The sequence below is a fragment of the Caloenas nicobarica genome, chromosome 15 (assembly GCF_036013445.1).
Source record: "Caloenas nicobarica isolate bCalNic1 chromosome 15, bCalNic1.hap1, whole genome shotgun sequence".
NCBI classification, from domain to species: Eukaryota; Metazoa; Chordata; class Aves; order Columbiformes; family Columbidae; genus Caloenas; species Caloenas nicobarica.
The window spans coordinates 5,098,659-5,121,893 of NC_088259.1; the positions used below are offsets into that span (position 1 = coordinate 5,098,659).

At 40.7% G+C, this 23,235-nt stretch overlaps 1 protein-coding gene across 3 annotated transcripts in view; it reads left to right on the plus strand.

Moving 5' to 3' along the window:
* Window positions 1-23,235, plus strand: part of PTPRT (protein tyrosine phosphatase receptor type T) — a 441,556-nt gene that overhangs the window by 197,604 nt on the left and 220,717 nt on the right. For all 3 annotated transcript variants that reach the window (XM_065645693.1, XM_065645694.1, XM_065645695.1), the window contains exon 7: window positions 22,018-22,311. In XM_065645693.1, coding sequence (XP_065501765.1) covers window positions 22,018-22,311 — 294 coding nt within the window. The remainder of the gene's footprint in view (window positions 1-22,017; window positions 22,312-23,235) is intronic.

The following is a 23,235-nucleotide window of genomic DNA, read 5'->3' on the forward strand; positions in this document are numbered from 1 at the left end:
CTTCTGTCAAAACATCAGACGCCCCATCATTTCCATTGGCATTTGCAAGACTCTTTAAAGAGATGCATAGGAAAGCAGAGTGTTTTGATGGGTCCTTTTTTTAGTTGGGATGCCTTTCCATAGCCAGTGTTTTACTTGAAAATTATCCATTTTTCCATCTGTCTCCTCTCAGATTGATTAGAGAAGGGTTTGGGAGCAAGAGGAAGTGAAGAGTAGATAAGATATAAAATTTATCCAATTCGCAAGTTTCTCTACTGTAACGTAATTAACCTGTGGGAACTGCTACTACACAATATCATTGTGATGATTACATAAAAAGAGAGATATTTGTAACCTGGGGAAGCTGGCAATGGGGATTGGGGATGCTCCGCTAATCCCAGCCGCTCCATGTCTTTGTGTGTATTTACAAGATCCTGAAATTCTTCCTTTGCAAAGGTGTAAGGTGGAGAGGAGAAGGTAGCAATGTCCACTGTGGGATAAATATATTTTTTTCAGTGTTCAGGATCAGTCCTAGACTCCTCCCTGCAAAATTTGGTGCTCTTTACAAGTGCTGCTGCTCTTTTCCTAGGTGCACATATCTGTTCTGGCATCATTCTTAGGGATAAGTGCCCTATATCTTAGGCACTGTGCCCTTGTGGCCAAGGAGGCCAGTGGCATCCTGGGGTGGATTAGAATGGGGGTGGTCAGTAGGTCAGAGAGGTTCTCCTGCCCCTCTACTCTGCCCTGGTGAGACCACATCTGGAATATTGTGTCCAGTTCTGGGCCCCTCAGTTCCAGCAGGACAGGGAACTGCTGGAGAGAGTCCAGCGCAGCCACGAAGATGCTGAAGGGAGTGGAGCATCTCCCGTGTGAGGAAAGGCTGAGGAGCTGGGGCTCTGGAGCTGGGAGAAGAGGGGACTGAGGGGCGACCTCATTCATGGTTATAAATATATAAAGGGGAGGTGTCACGAGGACGGAGCCAGGCTCTTCTCGGTGGCAACCAATGACAGGACAAGGGGTAATGACTTCAAACTGGAGCACAAGAGGTTCCACTTAAATATGAGAAGAAACTTCCCAGTGAGGGTGCCAGAGCCTGGCCCAGGCTGCCCAGGGAGGTTGTGGAGTCTCCTTCTCTGCAGACATTCCAACCCGCCTGGACACCTTCCTGTGTAACCTCATCTGGGTGTTCCTGCTCCGGCGGGGGGATTGGGCTGGATGAGCTTTCGAGGTCCCTTCCAATCCCTGACATGCTGTGACTCTGTGATATGGTTTAGAGGTGGACTTGACAGTGTTAGGTTAATGGTTAGACTTGATCTTAAAAGTCTTTTCCAACTGAAATGATTCCGTGATCTACAGAACAGCACTGTGCATCGTGAAGAGGACACCAGTACCATGGTACTTCTGACACGTTGGAAAGCTTCTGTGAGGGTGAGCAGCACCCATGCTGCAAAATGAGTTGGTTCCTCTCAAATAATGTAAAATCTACGCCCATCTAAGTAATATAGGAGAAGGGTGAGGGGTGATGTAACTGGGATTGGGGCGCCGAGCCCAAGTGTTTGCCTGAGCTGCCACTGGAAGTGCAGGAGGCTCATCGCCTATGGGGAAGGAAAACCTCAGCCAATAACTGGGAAGTTTAAGGTTCTAAATTAATTCCAACTCACATGGCCAATTTACAGCTTAATTTACCCCTCCAAATTAAGATGTTCTCAGTGTTCACATTCCATGGAAAGACCAAGCTCTTAATGTAAAAATGATCTACTTCCCTGTTCATGGGCAAGTTTTCTACATTGTGGGGTCTGTACAGGGATGTGGTGAACAAATAGTTTGTGAGACCCTCAGTGGTAGAATACGATACAATGCAAGATATATCACTCTTGATTCACTGAAAGTTTTCACTTAAATTACTGCTTTCTGTAAAGTGGTTTTCTCCTTAAACTGCTTCTTTCTTTCTTCCTGTATCGTGCTTTCTTGAGCAGATGGAGTAAAATTCAAATGCAGACAGCTCTGCCTTCATTCTTAGGGGGCTTTTAAAGGAAATAACGGATCATGGGAAATAATATTCTTCTTTCTTCATCTCTGCTCTTCAGAACGGATTTAGATTGCCTCATTACAAATCCTATTTTCTTTACTCTGAGAGCTTCCTTAGAAACTTTGTTTTCCATTTTATGCCTCTACAATGTGGAAGTTACCTTTTTACTTTCTGGATTTTTGTGTGTTTTTAACAAGAGCAGTTAATAGGGCTGATACTGTAGAATGCACAGACTTAGGAAATGCATTCGGGAGGCTACTCTAAATGTAGGAGGTTGTCTAAATGTAGGAGCTTGTCTAAAATGGGAGCCTTTCTAAGACTTTTTCCTTCTCATTTTTGTCAAGGAGTAATTTTCAACAGCTACCCCTTCACTGCAAATTCTGCCAGATTTTGCAACCCATCTTAAAGGCTAAAGGTCTTGATCCTTCAGGCCAGAGGCCGTGAAAATATTTATGTAAAAAAAAGTTACCATGACCACAGCTCTGACTGCTGTGGTGCTGTTAAACACTGAAAAGGAGCTTTTGCTGCTGTATCAAATACATGCTGCTGCTCACTGGTTCATCTGTCGGGTATCTGTTTATCTTATTAAAGGAAATAAAACAAGCAGTCCTTTAAGCCATTACACCGTATATAAGGGACACCAAATCTGGCAAACGATGAGAAAAGATAACCCGCTAAAGAAGCTGGCCTTAGAACTGCATATTACAGGCATAAATCCTGGAGTGTTCCTGTCAGTCCTTAATGCCACGTTTGGAGAGAAAGAAAAAGCCGTGTTCTTTAGCTGTGATGGGCCTGTGCAGTTCTTCATGGAGACACTCGGGGTTTGTACCAGGTGTTCCTTGTTTGGTATTTGGAAGTGTCTCATATGGGGAACACTTTTGACATTATACATACAAGGGGTATATAGCTGGTTGTGCGATGAGAAATGCGTAAACTTTAACCATTATATACTTGCTCCCAGCCGTGAAGTGCGTGGGCAGCACAGAATCTCTAAATTTATTGGGAAGAAGGGGCAGAACAGTTCCTGTGGCCTCAAGGAGGAACCCCTGTCCATTTTTGAAGGCCTTGTAGGAAAAAGAGAATGGGATCATATGTAATAGAGGTGTCACAAATCGTTTAGTAAGGCTGGATCCACTTGACTGTAAATTGGACACGTTGACGTGGATTAACCAGAAACTACAAAGACTGGTAAGTAGGAATGGCAGAATATAGAACTTATCTGTTGTATCTTTTTAGGCTAAAGCATGTCACAGGATTTGCCACTGACAGTGAGTTTTTCTGCATTAGGGTGTATCATCCAATCCTGGTGGGGGAAAAAGAAGGGATTGTAAGTGTATTGCATATTCAGGTTTGCAATTCTTAGCTGTTCCATGAGTGGCTTGTCATTTGAGCAATCATAAATGATCCATGATCACATTTTCCACTGCTATTTCCAACAAATGAAGCAATAGTAGTGTATCCTATAAATCCTATAATACAGGTAATCTTGGGATAGAGGTAATGAGAAGATATTTTTCCCAGTGTGTACCATACTGCAGTTCTTCAGCTTCTTTTATGTGTCAAATTATATCAGTACCTTGCCTAGATATGACTGTTTTCAACTGTGGTGTTTGTACATCCTTCAGCCAGATTCTCAGTCTTCTATAGACAGCACTTCTTAAATTTCCCTTGAAATTGGCTCTGTATTGGAGAGCTGTGTTGTCGAAGTGCTAGTTTGAGTCATTGCATTTACCTTCTGAATTACACTGGTCTATAGCTAATTCTACTGAATAAGTTGTAGCAGCATTCTGGAAGATGTTTTTTAACAAGGAACACAAGAATCCTAGGACTGCCAATTGACTCATCATATGCAGCTATTAAGCATTTTTTCTTGTTTACATATAAGAAAACGATGCTTTTAGATTTATTTTGCAACTACTTGTGAGATGCATATGCTATTATTATCCATATAAATTACTTTTCATTGAAAAAATCTCGTATGTAAACACAACTGAGTTTAATGTCCAAACACTTTTAACTGAACAGCAGAGAATGACTGATTCTGATTAAGCTGACATCACACTGGGACATCTTTCTTTATCTTAATTCCAATGAATATGAAAACAAGACAGGCTGTTCAGATACAAGTAAGCTGGTAGAGCTGCTGTTGCCCAACCTGAGCTCAATTGCAGGAGGTTGTTGTCCTGAGAAGGTATATATTGGGTTTACAGACTTTCATCACTGGTTCTTTGATGTCTAGTTATTATGACTCATTTAGAAAATGCTGATTCACGAGAGTAGAATCGTGGGTCTGTACTGTGAGTTCTGAGGATAGGAGTTGGGTGCGATTCAGTGGTAAATTAACCTAGCCAAGTAATTAATCATATCAGATGAAATCTTTAAAATCTTAACCTCCATGTCCCTGTGCTCCTTTCATGTGGTTACCTGAGGTCTCCTAAAGGATTACTCAGATTGAAGAGCCAGATACTGCTGTTAATAAATGTGTGAAGGAGGCATTGAACTTAATGAATCAAAGGAATGGAGGAGTTTGTAACATACAATTCAAGTAAAAGGCACTTAAAAGATTCTTGAAAAGGCCATGTGGGTCAACTTAGCTAATTGTGGATATGAACTTGTGGATTGTATTCTGGCCAAATAATACGGGCACAGCGTTGGATACCTGTGGGACTGTGCCCTGGAACGCTGTGTGTGCTGCTTTCTTCATGGGCTGTTGAGCTGCCTCCTGTCTTTACACAATTAAAGCTTAGTGAAGGCCTTTGCATACCTTACATTGGTAAGATAAACTGCACCGCAGCCTAGTTTTATTTCTTCAGAATTTTCTGTTTCCTTGTGTTGAATAATGCAAAGAAATGTGTGGTGGTTTTTTTCGTCTCTTTCAATCTTAGTGTTTTCAGGAAGCTGGAGACCTGCTCTTAGTTTTTGCAAGTTCCTTTTGGAAGGTTACAGGTAGATCTTTAACAGTCCAGGTCTTTAAAAACCAAAAACCTTGTTTATGCCTGCAGTGAAAACAAGCTTAAACATACAAGTGTAAATTGTAGCAGTAATTCTGATGAATACTTACACAAAACCATTATGAAAATTCTGGCTTTGCTGAAGAAAATCTTTAGTGTACTGCAAGCCACAGAATTGACGGTCTGTTTGTGGAACCAAATCACACACGCACGGATCAGACACAAGGGATTTGAACCCTCTCTGCTATGTCCAGTGTTACTTCTAGTCCTGAGCTGTTGCACACTGCTGGTATGCACGTTTCCTTGTGATTGTGAGTCGTGTACATCATGCTGATCCAAGTGTGCTCTGCAGAATCCTGAAACCGGTTCCAGTGGTTGTAGGTTGTCAACGGTAATAACTGCATGAGCATCTTGTTCACCAGTTAACACTGAGCTTCGACAAGGTGAGCCTTGAAAATCAGCCAGTTCTCCTGGTCCCCTCATCTGTCCGGGACCCATGAGATTCTTCCAAGCAGAACCTTGAACAGACCAGCATCTGGGGTTTATGATCCTGCTTTATTCCTTGTTCCTGCCTCTCAACATCATGAACTACTGGAGGGTGTCCAGTTGCTTCTACGGCTCTTACAAAAGCATTGTGCTGGATTTCCCAGAAAAAAAAAAAAGCTTCTGTCTGTAGCAGGGGTGACAGAAGACACGGCATGCTGACCTGTCACTTGTTCTGCTTCACACTCTTGAATATGACGCTCTACCAGCTAAGAGAAATGGAAGGGGCAGCAGTATCGTCTTTTTTGTTTTCCTGCTCTTACCTGTTGCGGTGATGTCTCATAAAGAAGGACCTTAAACTCCTGTGGTTAGATTTAATAACCCTCTGTAAAAGTAATTTTGGTATTGAAATCCTTCGCTGTGGAACAGAGCTTATTTGTAGCCTCCTGTGTGTTCTCGTTTCCATTGTAAAACATTGGACGATGTCCTATCGTAAGTGTACCGTGTTTGGGAGGTGATATGAATAGTTAATACTGTGATTTCCACAGGATAACAAGATTGTCTAAATAGTAAGCAGTGGGCTATAAGGACTAGAATTCATAACTGGTGCCACTGGCAGTTCAGAGTTGTAAGTTAAAATTGCAAGAGATTGTGTAATGGATTGGCAGCTAATGCAGTACTTGAAATTCATTTGGCATTTACATGCACGGTAAACTCCGAATGAGCTCCTAAGAACCCTATAAAAAGAAAAAATGTGCATGTGTGAACTGCTTGGTTCTCCCTGTAACGTATATCCTCTTACTTCTAGCTTATAATTTGCCTTAGTATCATTGGGAGGTTTTCTAAGATTTAATTTATATAAAGAGGTGATTTGCATTATTAGATGAAGTTCAGGCATTTCCAACAGTATCAGAATAAGTAGACTCCCTGTTATCTTTGCAACTGAAGCTTGTATATTCTGTGTGAATCCATCTCAGTTTTACTGTCCGTGTTTCAGGGCAGCTTGCTTTTATACAATGATTCCAAGAAAATATAGCCACAGGTTTTATGAACAATGAAGTGAATGCCTGCCAGTTGCATGGCACATCAAGTTCAAACTGGCAGTTTGTGACAGATGTGGATGTAATGGCTCTAAATCACTGTGTGGATTCACTGTATTCCATATTTTACTCAACTTCCAGTAAGAGTTACACAAATAAATTAAAGTGCAGCTGTCAAGATCAGCAGCAGAGTTGAAGGCATATGTATAATATAATGTATTAAAGAGCCAATGCCTTCTCCTGGAAAACTTTTGAAATATGTTTTGCCGGATGAAAGCAGCAGATTTGTTTCCACTGTTTGTTTTTCTTGTCTCACTTTTAATAATCAAGACGACATGATATCAAGATGATTCTAGAGGGTTTTGTTGTGGTTTTAGGACTGGTTCTGTATCAGTTCCCTTAGTGCTGGTCTAACCTTTTCTGGCTGTTTCATCACTTGAACTCTCCTGGAAATGAAATCCCGTAGTGCTTCACCTATGGTGTAACATACCTGTGCAAGAACCAACCATAGCTGCTGAGAAGGTCCAGTTGGGTTTAGGTAATTTTCTTTATGAAATTATTGCACACTTCCAAAAACCAGGGTTTTGTGCAATCTTACCACAAACCATCTACAGACAACTCTATTTAAAACCCTATTATTTGATCTCTGTGCCCCAGAGAGCCCAGCTTTGGACGTCGTCAGTGTGTGCCTGTCAGTTTGACTTGTCCCCCAGCAATTTCTTTTGTCTCTAGTCACTTTTTATCCAGTTGGCATTGCTTGTTTTGACTGTAAGCTGCATCCTTTCTTGGCCAGCTCACGCATCATCTCCTATCTCCCAGTACTCCAGGATCTAATCAAATATTCATGTTGTGGTGAAAAGTATAGGTGGCCATGCAGTGTTTTCTTTTCCCTTCCTACTACTTTTTGCTCCTGGTCGTTGCAGGGTTTTTAACAGCCATTGTTTAATGGAATTAGGATGCTTGAAGTTTTTCTGTACTCACATCTGTAGACCTATCGTTGTTTAAACAATTACAGAAAGCATAAAGTATTTCCAGCTAGTGTTTTTCCCATCCTTCCAGGCTGGTTAGAACCACCTGTTCAACAGGCTAAATTCATCAAGTCATTTTTAATCATGTTCGTCGGACTGTGGAGCTGTGCCAAGGTCCTACTATGCAACAAATGGGTTCAGAGCAGGCACAGTGCAGATTCTGTTAGAAAATAGTTCCCTCTGGTGCTGGTTCTTATCAGCTTGCCTGTGAGGGATAAGAAATCATAAACATTTCAGGTTACTGGGGAACAAAAGAGCAGAAACTTGGCTTATTTGCATCACAGTGGTAACTCCATTTATTTTGGATTTGTACCAGCATAAACTAGAGAAGAATTAGGCACAAAGCCAAATAATCTTGGTATTTCTTAAATAATGAAGCAAATCAACAAGGAGCTACGATGATGAATGGTTAACAAATGACAGTGGAATGATCAGATGCTATTCATTAAAGCCAGGTATTACACCATAATGGGTATCTGGCTGTTCTCAGCTCAGGAGATGTTCTACTGTTTTTAAGGATACCTTGGAAAGAGGAACTCTGAAGCAAAACAAATTTGGTTTAAATAGCCTTACCAAGCAGTAGAGTGCCCTGGTGCAACTATTCTGGGAAAGATTTGACCTGTAATATTTTTCTCCAGCTATTCCGAGGGTTGTGATTATGGAAGGAACGTAAATTTACAAGTTTGAGCAAGAAATGGTTTTCTGTGGCACTGAAAAAAGATCTCATCAGGTATTAACTGGAGTTTATTTGGGCAGTGTAGGTTTCTGCTTGTAAAGACAGAAAATAAATAGGAAAAAAAAAGAGGGACTAAACACTTCAGTATGCACAAGCAGGTCAGGTCCTTTTAGACAATTGCACAAGACTGTTCTTCTAGAAGTTGTGTATTGCCGTTCTGCCTTATAGTCCCTGTGTTTCAATAAAACACAGAAATACTGTTTCATGTTGAAATGTGTAAGAAATTGAATGTTTCACCAGGTACCTGACAGGAATTACTGACAGGGGGAAAGGTAAATTTTGACCTCATGCTTAATAATTATGTAGCAATAAAATCACTACTGTTTTAGCACAGACATCATGATGATATGACAACTTATACAGTGACTTCTCTGCTTAAAATCTTCTATTGATCTCCATCAGCAGGAATTCCACATACACAAATTAAAGGGAAAATAAATCCCTATGTGTCCTAACTCTATTTTATGTATGTAGGAAACACTCAGATAAACAAGCTTTGATATTTTGCTTCGAAGTGAAAGATGTAGCTCTAGGGTTCAAAATTTAGATTTCCAAAGTCTGTGGCATTTCCTTCCTTGTTTATCCATCAGTGCTTCAAATCACAGCATAATGGAATCTAACGTAATGACTTCTCTACAGAGTCGGGAAGTACAGTCCTTATACAAAGCAATAAACATTTCTTATAAAAGAGAAAAATGATTTTGCAAGTCATAATTTGAAACTCTCGTACAGGAAGAAAACTTTTTGTACCTAACAGTATGTTGGTCATTTTGGATTTCAGTTGCTGATTCTTCAGTTTCACAGGATGACATGTTGTTCAGGCTGCTGCTAATTATGTGCTCGCTATTATGGTAATTGACATCTCTCAATTTTGTTGTTATGACTACAAAGTACTTGGTAACAGGCTGATAATGCACAAAGACTGCAGCCTGTCTTGCTGGCTGGGAATCAATCACTGCTTCTTTCTGTTCTGTCTGTGGGTGCTGAGTTAAAGCTGTTTGGTGCAGAGTCTGTTTGTACAGTGCTTATCAGCACAATATCAGAGACATCACGGAAATGTAAATACTGCAGGTATGTAAATACATAAGCGCATATAATTCACTTCTCTCAGTCAGCAGTGATCTCAACTCCCACTCTGGGGAGCGTGGTGCTTAATCAGATTTTGCCTCCTGTTTAGGTAGGCCAGTGATCTTGGTTCAGCCAGGAAGTGTGGGTGAATTGCTGTTTCTTGATGATTCTTGAACTGTTTGATAGCTATATTTAAGGAATACTGGTATTAGAAATCAACAGATTGTATATCAAAGCTTATGTACCACCGTACGTCATCCTGAAAGAGTGACCAGTCACTATGACCGCAATCCTTTGTACCATTCTTCATATTGTTAAAAAAAAGCGTCTTCCATGCCTTAGTAGATTTTCCATTATCTTTTTCCTGGTTTTAGCCTTTGCAGTACACAGTGAACCTCAGGAACTTACTAAATGTATGCCTGTAGGGGATGAGACTGTGTAGGAAAAACTCAGCAGATTAAATCAGTAAATCCAAATTGAATCTGAACCTTCTCAGGAAAGTCCAGGTTCAATTTGCATTGCTTGGGGGAGTAATAATATACTGTGAGCAGAAAACTCTGGACAGAAAGGGTTTGATGAAGAAAGTACTAGTAATTTACTTAGTCATATTTGCAGATCATACTTGGACATCTGCAGATTCTGGTTTAGGAAGATTTGCAGCAAAGTAAATACTCTGTCTGTTAGCTCCTTGATAAATTATTTTAACCTACCCTCCCTACCATTGGAACAGATATTTTTATAAGAGGGTTTTTCTTTGAAGGAAGATGCGTTGAGGTCTTGGTAGGTATGCACATAACTTGGTATGATGGGAATCAGACATGGCTGCTTCTCTAGATGAACAGGTTGCTGTGGCATAACCATAAATGCAGGATTCTGCCTGTGCAGGAGCCAGGTTGACCTTAACATGGACTTAACACTGGTTTTCAGGTACAGGACCCATTAAAAACCACTTCATTTCTACAGCCTAAACTCCAGAGGCCATGCTGCAGCTCTTCCAAAGCCTAAATAGGCTCCTAGATTTGTCTGATGGTGGGAGATCTTGATTTTATTAACTGTCTCAGGGCCAACACAACAGCAAGCAAGGAAATACGTATGTAACAGAAGAATTCCTGCATTAACTGCAGACATTCTTGTGAGTATTGGTAGACTTATGCAAAACCAGTAGAACTGTAGCATCCAGGATCCTGGATCTCTGGTGGCCTTCAGGTCTAGTGGAAATACCCTGTCTGCTTCTCCTTAGTTGGGCTAGTAGAGATTTATTGGAGTGTTCTGGCCTCTTGATGAGGGACTTGCTCCCTGTGCTTGGGCATTTTTTCCATTGTGCTGCAGCTGGGGAAATTACCGGCTCTCACTTCCCATCCCCATAATTTCTCTGCTACTGGCTGCTTGCTCGGTTGGTCGCACTAAGAATAGATGAGTAGAAATGTCATTCATTGTTCACCACTGCAGATTGCTGTCTGAGGCCTTCAATCTCTTGTCTTTAATGGCTACAAAATAGGTTCTTTCATACACAAAAGAGATTTTGAAATATCTCTTTCATGCTCTTTGACAGGGAAGGTTGTGATACAGGGTTGAGACTCTTGAAATAAAATGGGCTTTATCAGACGTGAAGTTCATGGTGTCAACAGGCATGACATGTCAACTGTCTGCAAGTGCAATGTGCCCTTAGAACTGTTTGTTTGGTGTATGGGTTCAATGTACATGGATTTCTCAAGTTCCAAACCAAGCCATACTTCAAGCTTTTTTTTTTTTTTTCATCATTAATATAAGAAGAAAAAAGAGAGAAGACAGAAAACAAATTGATTGTTCTTTGTATTTTCTCTAAAGTAGCAAGGCTTTTAGGTATATCTAGGTAATGTCAGATACTTTTGAACTATTAACATTATAGTAGGGTGAAGATCACGATCCAAAGCCCTGTTCAACTTACGTTAAGTGCAATGAGCAGAGGAAGTATTTTCTGAAAAAAATCCTCATGTTATTGGAGAATATTTAGAATATTTATTTCTTTCAGGTCAGGCATTCTTTCAGTTACAGTCAGCACTAGAAAGTAAGTTTGTTTTTTTGGGAAAAAATAGTGGACTATGTAAGTATTAATGTAAATATTCAGCTTTAGGAGTACATCTCTGTGTAGCAGGCAAGATTTCTTCTTTTGTGCATATTTTACACTAGCCTGAGAGACTGGCCTATGACTTAAAGGTGGAAGAGATCCCTTTATCTTCTGGAAATTGCCATGAAACTTCAAGTTGGTCTTCCAGATTTTATCTTGCTAGACAGTGATTCCTTTTGCCACCAGAAGCAAAGATTCTTGCAATATTGACATTTAATAAATGATGAGGTTGCTCACGTAGCTGTATAAGCAGTGTGGCCTTGGTGGCAGCAGAACAGTTATTGGCAGCAACTTGTCTCATTTTCACGCTTTACGTATTTGTTGTCAGTGAAAGTGGAAGGGTAATTAATCTCTGTGGTGGGTTTTAGAGATGAAAAGTGCCATTTTACGTGTAAACCGTAGTACAATTTATGTAGGTGCTATTGCTGTGAATGTTTTGGAATCTGCATAAGGAATATTTCAATATTATTGATATCCAGCTATTCAAGTAGTCTCCGTAGGTTTCCTAGGGTGTACATCCATGCTTACTCCCAATGGAAGAAATAGATAAAACTTCAATTTGAATGAAACGTAGCTGTGTTAACAGCAGTGTCTGCTCTTCGCTTGTGCTAAACCGTGTTCCTCACAGTCTGCCCAAGTGTGTGATTTCAGTCAGTTGCGACATGAGGCTTCCTGAAATGAGTGCTGAGCAAAAGTCCTTTTAAAATTAGTTTTGGTTCATCCAAGTTTCGTATGAATACCGAGATCTGAATTGCATTCTTCCTTGGATTAATATCAAGAAAACATACACTCAGGTGGCCGTCCACACTGAGATTTAGTTGCCTGGAAAGTTTGTCTGATGCTGCTTCGCATGATACAGGTACGTTGGTTGAAAAGTTCCTGGGGTGCTGCTTTCATGGTGGCTCCTGAGATCCCTGTTGACACATTTGCCATTTCCATTACAGCATCAGCTTGTTAGAGGCTGTGTCAGATTGGACTTGCCTCCTTATGGTCAAATGTGATTAGTGTTTTTCACAGATCTGTCATGGGAAAATAAGTGCTTAAATGAGAATATTTTGCTTTATGGGCTGAAAGAGCCTAAATTTGCTTGTCAAGCCTGGCATAAGCTTCTTTGTAGGGGGTCATAAAGTCTGTAGGCTGGAACACAAGACCACATTCATTTTCTGGCCCTACAGATATCCATTAATCTTTATTTCCAGTAATAAAACAACATACTCATAGTTGCTTTACCAATATGTTGTGAGAATTAACTGTGAGCAGTTTCTTGAAATGCACTGCATGTGCACACACCCGTGTTCTCGCTCTTTAAGCCATCCCAGCTCTGGGGTACATAATGTATTTGCAAGAAGAGAGATCAGTGGTGCAACAGCAGAATGACCAGCGTTGAGTCTACGAGTCTCTGCCATGGTGGTTTGTCATATTTAAACTCCAGCCTGGCTGTTACCTCGGTTCTCCTCACTGTTCCTCATCTGTTCTGCGTATCTTTAGGTGGTGGACAGGGTGGTAAAGGACAATTAATTCCCCCCCTTAATTCGCCTCAAATGAAACGCAGAATCCTGCCACAGGCTTTTCCTGCAAACCTAGCAGGTTGCTATAGATTAAGCTACTTAATCAATCCGGACAAATTATTCCATGCTGCTTCATAGGAGTCAATACCTCCAGTCACTTGCCATTTCAGCAGCTTAGAGACTAACGATCCTTCATCCTGCAGACAGAGATGTGCCAGAAAGCAAAAGTTGCTAAATAGCTTCTATAGATGAAGCTATAAAATCTTGTTGCCTTCATCCTTTCCCACCATCATAAACAGGTAGCATAGCAACTGATGAAGCTGCTTGAACTTGAGTTGACCTGAAATTACACGTTTCACAGTTTGTGTGTTTATTCCCGCCTTTCTACTTTTTTTGGTGCTCGTTGAGTTTACATTTCCAGTCCCTATGGGAGATTAGCAGCTTGTTCATGCAGAAAGCTGCAAGAGATTTAATAACACATGATATATGAGCTTAAATAGTCCATGGCGTTAGAAACAAGAGAGGGAGCTAAAGCTGGTCCTGACTACCGACTGGTGGAGGGGACTTTCTTTTTGATGGGATGTGGGTGCAGTTTTCCATATCTTTGTACAGATATCATGAAGCCATAAGAAAGAAGAGCCTCCCACAGACTGGTGTTTCAAATTGTAGTGTGACAAAATTGGCTGTTAAAGGAAGCAGCGTAGAGTGTAAATGTGCACAGATTATAGTGACCCTGGGGTTTCTCACACAGGGCAAAGAGAAAACTCAGACACGGGTTCAGAAGTAACCTGCAACTTGAGTGATTGTTGGTAGATGCACAGTTGCAGCAGTTTCTCATGGTGAAATCAGTGTATTTTCACCAGCTTCTGGAAAGCTCCAGTATTTTCACCTCCGTCGTTGAAGGAGAGCTGATGCTCAGTTCTCATACTTCGTGATACTTTCATAATTACTGCATTCAGCTGTGTGTCTTACGTTAAACCCCACCTTGGTTTTCTTCATAGGTAATTTCAAGACTAAGATGAAATGTTAGTTTATGCATATCTGATGCATCTGTCATCCAGGGAAGCTCCAAGAAATGAGGGAAGTAGAAAAAAAATTAAAATTACTAAGTGTTTTCTGAGGAAAATATATGAAGGATGAGTTTGCAGAACAGGATGCTGTACACACTCCTGGGGGTGCAAAACGGAGCAGTTAGATGCCAGTTAGAGAAAGTCATGGTCTTTTTATTCTTACTGTTCTTTTTTTTGGTCAAGTGAAAATAGAACTTTTTTTCTGTGTATGGCATAATCTCACCAGATGGGGCTAAGATGCTTCAGCCTCAGAACAGCCTTAGTAAAAGAATGAAAATCTTTCTTTGACAAGCACTTTAAGTATTGAATTATTAAATCGAAGGGCATCACTGTCACCACTGAATGCTCTGGCTACATATACAAAAGGAAAGTGGGTTGTGCTCATCTTTTCCAGAGAAAAGCATAATCGTTTATCTTCATGGGATGGTTTTAGACTGCAGCATCTGTGTTCTGCTGCCCTGAATGAGGGCATTCAGAGAGCATTCAAAGAGCGTACAGGTGCTCAGTGTTATTTCTTGCTGAGTGGTTTTTTTCCACAGTTTGCTTTGTGACTTGACTGGTTGGGTACCTGACTGTGTTTCACACTGAAGGCCAGGCCCTGGGAAAATACGAGTTAGGAGGTAAAATGAATCTCACCTGAATTTTAATACCAGTCAAAAGAGGGAGAGATCGGGAAGCAATTAATTTTTTCTTAGATATGTAACTTAAGATGAGTTGTACGTTCTCTAAAATTGTCCATTTATCTCCATTGACTGTAAAAGGAACTAATACAGATTTGAACATATTGAAGCTATATAGTAAAGGATAGGGTATTGGTAATCAACTCGTGGATGGTTAACTTTTTAATGCACAGAAGTCTTTGTGTTGGGCCTCTTCATGGTTCATGAAAGATCTCTGTAAACAGAATGACATTCTATGACAATGTCGTTCTGTAAGCAACAAGAAGCATACCGCTGCTTTTGTTCATGATGTCATTGTGTAGCTATTTTGCAGTTGAAAAATTCAGAAAATTGTATGCACTTTAAAAATGAGAGTTAATTGTCCATGATTCCCGACCCTGCGGAATGTTGCCTTCTGCCCTCTCTGTGCTCAAGACTTATGAATGTGTTTTGCTGCAGTACTGGAGATTCCTACCTATCAATATTGAGCCATGAAAGAGTCTATAATCACCTTTTTTCTTCTTTTACAGTGCAAATGATGACTGAAAGAGAAACATTCAGTTCTAATCTATGTGAGTTCTTGTAATAAGCTTTACAATTAGAGCACAGAGTCTTCCATCTAATTCACTTAATTTACACTGGGAAAGGAGATACTGTTCAACTAATCCGATGCTATTTTCTTCTTTATTAGAAAATGAAAGCATCCTGTGAGGTTCTGGTTGGATTCAGGCTAAGCTTCTGAGACACAAGTAGTGTGGAAAGCTAATGAAATAGTATAGTACTGTAATTCCCACTTGGTATCTGGTGCCCCTCTCCTTTAACCTACAACACAATTAGAAGAGTTGGTAGGAGGCAATGGGTCTGTACCGACTCTTTCTGGTCTCAGGACGACTTTTAAATTTTTTCTTGAAGATGACACTAATACAGATGGACTTTCTCCAGCCAGGGTTCGTTCCAGCTGTCTGGCACGGTTGGCTGCAGTGCTTTTAGGAAAGGGTTAATGGGTTTTCTACTGCTTTACAGTAACTCTTGTTAGCATTACTCTGTTCTTCTCTTTAAACCCAGGCAGCCCAGTTGCTTAATTTAGAACATACGTATTCAAATCACCAAGGAGCATTCCCACTGTGTCTTAAGGGGAAAATACATAGAGAATACGTACTCTTCATTTTCACCAGGCTGTAGCAAGTTCTTGCTTAGTATGTAAGTCCTATACCTGCACTGTTGTGAGATGTAAAGAGAATAGTTCATAGTCTTTGAAGTAGGGTTTGGGGAACATCAGATGACAAGCATCCTGCCAAGTATTGGCTCTTCTGCTCCATTGGCTTTCTTTGGTGATATTGATTGCTGTCCCCTGAGATGAGCTCATCTCTTGTTTTTCATTGCTCTTGTGCTGATTCTTTGACCACTTTGCTCAACTCTTTCACATCTTTTTGGATCGTTTCTAGTTCCTCCCGCACTTCTTGTACATGAAACTTGTGGCGAGTCCCTTGTAGGCAGAAACATCAGCTATAAAGGGAAAAGTGAGAAGAAAAAAGCACATGACATGCTGTAGCAAATGAATATTCTATACCATAGAGCACTAAAGTTACTTATCACTGTGTTAGTAAATTCTGTGTTGGGAATAACCATCAGATGGAGAGGAGCGACACTAAATTTGGTAATCCATAGGACAATGTAGCAGTGTTGAAATGCAGCCCCTCAATTACTGCTCTAATGTCCTAGATCTTTAGCTAAATAACCAACCTGCCATGAGCTAAAAGGGTAAAATTCCATTTTTGTCTGTCAGTCTTTGATTACTAAGCATATAAGCATCCTGTGGCTGATGGTTCCTGAAGACAAATGCAGTGTTGATCTCAATGGGGGCAAGAACAGACCTGCATATCCACAAGGCTGCTTCACATACTACAGGAATGCTCACAGAGGAGAAGATGTTAAACTTGGCTGTGTAAGGATGATATGTGCCTGCTGGGACTCCTCTGTTTCATAATGGGATGCAAAACCAACAGTAGAGGCTTTCATGCCTGTAAAATGTATAAATCAGTGAAACCACTGCCCCTTGTTCTGTAGGCTGTAGAAAACCGAAATCTTCCTCTTCCCTCACTTTCCTGGACTTTGGCTTTAATTAAATATTTGAAATTGTTGATTTCAGAATTGGTTCTGGGCTTTTTTTCTTTGGGAGTAGACAGACTATATTGCTCTCCGGTGCAACTTACCCATCCAGGTGAATTAATGAATCACTTTATTAATGCCGCTGGCACACTCTTCCAAAGCGGTTGGTATACACCATTGCTGTCAGCCTGTTACATCACCGTGAGACAGATCTGAATGTCTCTCTCCTAGACAAAAAACCAATTAGTACAGTGTCTGTCAGTGCGATGAAATAGTCTTGTGCTAAATACTGTAAAATCCTTGTGCTGTTTCTTTGTGCAATAAATGGAAGTTGGGACAATCACTGGAAAACAAAATTCAACTGCTGCATTTATTACAGTAGTAGGAAGTGTGCTAATAAGCAATGCCAATATAAATACTACTGTTCAGAGCTCAGAGTGCTTGTTGCTGTGGTGTGAAACTGGAAAGCGTACTCATGAATGCTGCTCAGACAGTCAAGTGAGTCTCTAATTACAAGCAATAAAGAGTGCAGAACAGTTGCGCAAAGGATGGAGGGTCAAAACCGATGGCATTTAACATGATTGCTTTTTTTCTTAAAACAGCTGGGTTTGCCGCCTTAAATGCAAATTTAAGTACCTATATTCTCAATAGCTTTTAAATCGTAACAGTCTGTGCCTATTGCATAGAAAACGATACAAATACGGGTGCTTCTGTATTTTTTGCTTAGAAAGGTTGTGAGAAACTTGAAATTTGGTTTCCTTGCCTTCCAGTCCCATACTTATCCATTTGGCAAGCGCAGTCCACAGCTGCTCATTTAGGCCGCTGTGAGAAAAGCTTACAGCCCCCATTAGGAGAGGAATAAGCAGTATCATGTTTGAAAACACAAATCCTGCTTGACAGGCAGATGTCTTATGATGGCAGCTCCCATCCCCACCTCTTCAACCCCAAAATAATAGAAAACACTGTCCCTTCTGATCTTATTTTTAGAACCTAGTGTTTTGTAGTGTTAGGGAATCCATTTGTCTAAAACCATCCATAGGCCAACAAATGCAAATGAGCAAGGAATTAAAAAAACCCCTCCAAATTAAGGCTTTATTCATGTAAAATCTGTAGTTTAAGAGGTTTATCCAGCTGTTTTAAGATTACAATTTTTTAATTCCTTTTTCTTACAGATTATTTCACAGGAGATAGTGAAAACAGCTGATGAGGATTTCTCATATTTCAGTCATCCCAGTTGCATCTGAAGGATGCAGGGAGCCCATTTTTCTTCCATCGTCTATCAATTGCTTGAAATTGCCTTGCTTAGAAAATCATACAGAGAAATATTCCAGTAGTAGAGTAGAGACACTCAAGAGCAATTGCCAAAGCGTAAAATACATGTGTTTTCCACAAATGTTGGAATGTGCAGTATTCATGGCACCAAGCCTGTCGGAGTTCAGGGATCGGCTGGATGATGCTCTTTGTCATATGGCTCAGGTTTAGGTAGTTCTGCAAGGAGCAAGGAGTTGGACTTGATGGTCCTTATTGGTCCATTCCAACTTGAGAGATTCAGTGATTCCGTTTTGTGTTTTTTGGTCCTTCATGATAGTTTTGTTTTCTCCAACTCTTTGCACTACTAAACTTTGTCATTTTTAAAGCTGAAGTGCTCAGCCTTTTCACCCATACACCATGGCTGTATTTCCTCTTCTAATGGGAGGAGAAAGGCCCATCCCAAATTCACTTCATGTCTGCACAACTGCACCTGCTTTGCTTGTACAGTAAAATCTACTAGTGTTCAATAACTCCCTTCTTTTGAGCTTGTACTGCATACGTCTTTTGTTTCCTTGAAAGAGGATACTCGGGAACCACATTTTCCTGTGCCCTTCCTGAACCTGGGATTCAGGCTAGAATCATAGAATGGTTTGGGTTGGAAGGACCTTCCCAGCTCCCCCAGTGCCCCCCCTGCCATGGGCAGGGACATCTGCACCAGCTCAGGTTGCTCAGAGCCCCGTCCAGCCTGGCCTGGGATGTCTCCGGGGATGGTTCAGCCACCACCTCTCTGGCCAACCTGGGCCAGGTTCTCACCACCCTCAGGGCCAACAATTTCTTCCTCATGTCCAGCCTGAATTTAGTTTAAAACCATCACCCCTTGTCCTGTAATAACAGGCCCTGCTCAAAAGTCTGTCTCCATCTTTCTTATCGGCCCCTTTTAAGTATGGAAAAGCCTTAGTAAGGTCTTCTTGAAGCCTTCTCTTCTCCAGGCTGAACACCCCAACTCTCTCAGCCCGTCCCCCCAGCAGAGCTGGTCCAGCCTCTGAGTCAGTTATTGTTCCAGGTGCAGCCACCCAGTTCCAGATGCCCTCGGTCCTTCCTGCTCTGTGCCCAGAGAATGGCTGCAAGGGAGCAACGAGCTGGACAAAGCTTGTTAACGTAAAATATAGTCTGGATCAAATGGAGCTTAAAATATGGCTGATCACCATTACATGTGTACAAGGCCAATCTGTCACCGTGTTTATTTAATCACGATCACATCGAGATTTTAATTAAAAAAGTGAGCTCATAACATCAGGCTGGTCATCTGTAACCAACGTGTGTTTAGTTACAAAAGGCAAAAATGGTCTGTCTTTATGTGCTGTTTTTGCTAAATAATGGGTAACTTGTTTAGATCACTTGCAGTAACATGACACAGAGAGATATTATAAAAATTGCTTCTTGTCCACTTGGTGCCAGTAGGAAAGAGCCCGTTATTTTCAGTGAGGTGGGATCGAACCTTGAGTAACTACTATAACAGCTTAGTTTCTCAAATTCAGAAAATGGGAGCAATAGTTTAAACTCCTAATTTTCTACAGCACCTGATTTTTCAAATGGTTCTTAGAAAAGGGAAAACTGATGGGGGGGGGAAAAGGGAAAAGCACCAACACTTTTTTTTGGGGGGTGGGGAGTGGACGTTTAGATTTGGCCTAAAATAGAGAAGACAGCAATGCTGGGTGTCTTCTTAATTTAAATCACTTTGGCAATAGTAGTTTTTAAACTTGGTAGATGAGACTTTCATGTCTGTTTAGCAGGACAAACTGCTCTATTAATCAAGCTCAGTCCGGTAAATCTCTTTTAACTTGCAATCAAATCCCAGAGTAACTTGGAACATGTTGCTATTGAAGTCTACAGCTCAGGAGAATGGAGTTTAATATTTCATTTGTCTTGTGTTCAGCTATGATGTGGCTTGTAAGATGTCATTTTTGCATTGGGAATAAAAGTCAGTAAATCTATCTTTTAATTGTTTTGTACCTAGAAACAGTAATAAACTGTGTGCGATTTATGATGATTTGATTTTTAATGGAAATGTACCTACATGCATTTCTTGAAAACAAATTTCTTGGAGAAATAACTTTATGCAGTCAAAACATAATCAGCCTGACATTTCATATGAGAAAAAAATTCTGGCAGGAGTTAGAGAAACAGTGCAAAATAAAAGCAGAAACAAACATTCCACAGAAAACTTTTATTGTGGCATTAGGTTTTGTTCAATTGGATGCCTGCTACAATTACAATTCGATTGCTTTTTTTTTTTTTTCAGAGGTACAATGCACAACTACTGCAGTTACTCTCAAGGAGCTGGCGTGGTTCATTGCAATTAGTTAGCCAGAGGAAATGAAATTAAGTAACATTTCAGTTGATCATTTTGTACAATAATGGTTTCTGTGCATTTGTTTCTCTTCACTGAGCAGCTGTTAACCTGTGAGACCTCTCCAGAGGGCAAAGTCCCATCTTCCTCCCATCCTATGGTGCTCAAACTCCTTTCTCCCACATTTCTGAGCGTCCTGGATTCTTCCAGTTCTTTGAGAAATCACCTTTAAAGACGGGTTTACAATAACTCCCACAGAACTCTAAAATTAACGACATGCTATAACCTTTATCGGTTTATTTTACTGAGACAGAGATGTCCTTTTTGTCACCTTATATTCACAAGAGAGTAGAGTTTGTCGTCTGGCCTGAGGGCAAACCACATTAGAGAGTGAAAGAGGGAAAGCGAGGTGAGATTAAAGGAATTGCTCGTAATCTTGTGTGGTTCAGCTCAGGTTTTCAAAACCACCAAGTGTATGCTGTTCATGCAGCTTCTGATACTCAAGTATTGTTTATACGCTGACAGAGGGAGAAGAATAAAAATCAGGCAGCCAGAGCCCTGTAGATGGTTTTGTTTGGGTTTTTGTGTGTTTGTTTGTTCGTTGGTTTTCTTCTGTAGCTTTCATGGAAGGGTGATGAGCTGCTGAGATGTCTTCTATTGGCTTGCTTTTCTTTTCATCACAGAGCTGATATTCAGGGGCTGGGTTCCGTCCTCATGATGTTTTTCAGACATCTAGGCGCTCTTCAGGACTCATGCAGACTTCACCTGAGTATCTTTGCTCGTGAAGTTAAACAAACTTTGCAATCAGAGGTGACAGGACTTGTTGATTGGCTGGTGCCTTGGAATTTTTCTTAGTTCTGAGCCCCAGTTCCCAAGAGCCCCAGTTAGAGTTGGTTCTAGCAGCACCCTGACTGCTGATACCATTGATCATGGGAAGATCTCCAGAGTTTAAATAGAAAATTTATGCTAGTATTTTCTCAGACACACGGACAGTGCTTCGATTAGAAAATATATCCTATTTTTAACCTCTGTTTTGCCTGGTAAAATCACAACGTGAGCAAGTGTTTGAGTTCTCCACTCACTGCTAATTGTGTCATGTTAAGCATTGCACTTCAGCTGAACCACAATACCACGATCAATGATTGTGATATTTATTCTGCCATGTCAGGTCACAGGGCAGAGGAAAAGCTGTTGTACTGGAGAATTTTTTTACATGGTATATGCTGAGTGAACCCAGTTGTCTTTATTTAAGATCACTTTCCCCTCCTCACCCTCCAATATCATATTGACTGCTATTGCTCATATGCCCAAAGAATGAAATAAGTATAAAGTGTCTGATCTTTTAGAAGTGACTTTGGTGTTTCATTTTAGGTGGAAGTTGCTTTGTGGTTACTCTATTTTTGCAGATGTTTCCAAATTGGTAATACTACCCTCGGTGTAAGGGGGCTGAATTTTTAACGCAAATGAAAGAAGCCAAGTTCTTTTCAGCAACAGATTAAACTCTTGTGAAAGATTTTGTAAATGACAGGAGAAACTGTGCCTGTGTTACAAAAGATTTGGGGACAGCCGTGCTGTACAGATACATGGTGGAAATTTGATCCTTTTGACAAAACTGTATGAGGGCTCTCATGGTTTCTTTTTGTCTACAGAGCCCCCAACTCCTATTGCCCCTCCCGAGCTTCTGGCTGTCGGAGCCACGTACCTGTGGATCAAACCCAACGCCAACTCCATCATCGGAGATGGACCCATCATACTGAAAGAGGTGGAGTATCGGACAACCACTGGGAACTGGGCAGAAACACACATCGTAGACTCCCCCAATTACAAACTGTGGCACTTGGATCCTGATGTGGAGTACGAGATCAGAGTGCTGCTCACCCGCCCTGGAGAAGGAGGGACAGGACCCCCTGGACCACCGCTCACAACAAGAACAAAATGTGCAGGTAAGGTTTCTACCGCTTTACAATGTGGCACAGATATTTTGGTTTACTTACTAACACATTACAAATGGTCCTCCACACATCCTTATTGTAGGTGTGCTTCGTCAGTGAGCTGAATTGGAAATGAAATTATCAATTTTGATCTATCCTGGAATATTTTACTTTTTATTCCGTGTTCAAGTATTTAAGAAACTGGTTTTATGCACGTTGTGTGTTTGCCAAACTTCCTGCTACAGCGTGTGGCTGCTTTCTGTTGAAATGAGTTTTCCAACCAATTCTCCAGTAGGCAAATTGTTCTCAAGACTAGTCTATTATAAAATTTTCACCTTGTAAGTCCATAACAAAATATATGTTGTTCTTGGATAATGGGTCAGCATTGGTTAATAACAAATTGACAGTCCTATCAATTTATGAGTGCAGTCTGATGAAGCAGTAAGCATTTAGTTTTTAAATACATTTCTGTCTTCAGTTTGATGGAACTGATTCTTCTCACTTCTGACAAAAAAAACCCTGTTCAAACACTGTGCAGCATCTTCCCTTTGTCTTTCATATTGGAACAGATCAAACTTGATCCAGGGACAGAAAAAGTCTATCTTCTTTCTAAGCCATATTGGCCTTTTCAGGAAAAACTAAAGGGTCATGTTGCTCATGTTCCAGATATATTGGCTGTTCATCCTGTTTTCATACATTAATCATGAGCCATTAAGAGAAATCAAGCTCTGTGCCTTGCAAGGGGCTGAACAGAACAGTTTTCTACCTAGTGTGTTTTTTCCACCACACAAGTCTCTTCTCAGGATTTGCATATTTGTAATTTTTGCAAGGTCCTTACAGTAGTGTGAACAAAGGACAGAGACTAAAAGGCTGCTCTCCTTTTTCTGCAGCTTTCCTTCCACCCCCACAAATTATTGGTTTGCAGCAAGTGGATTT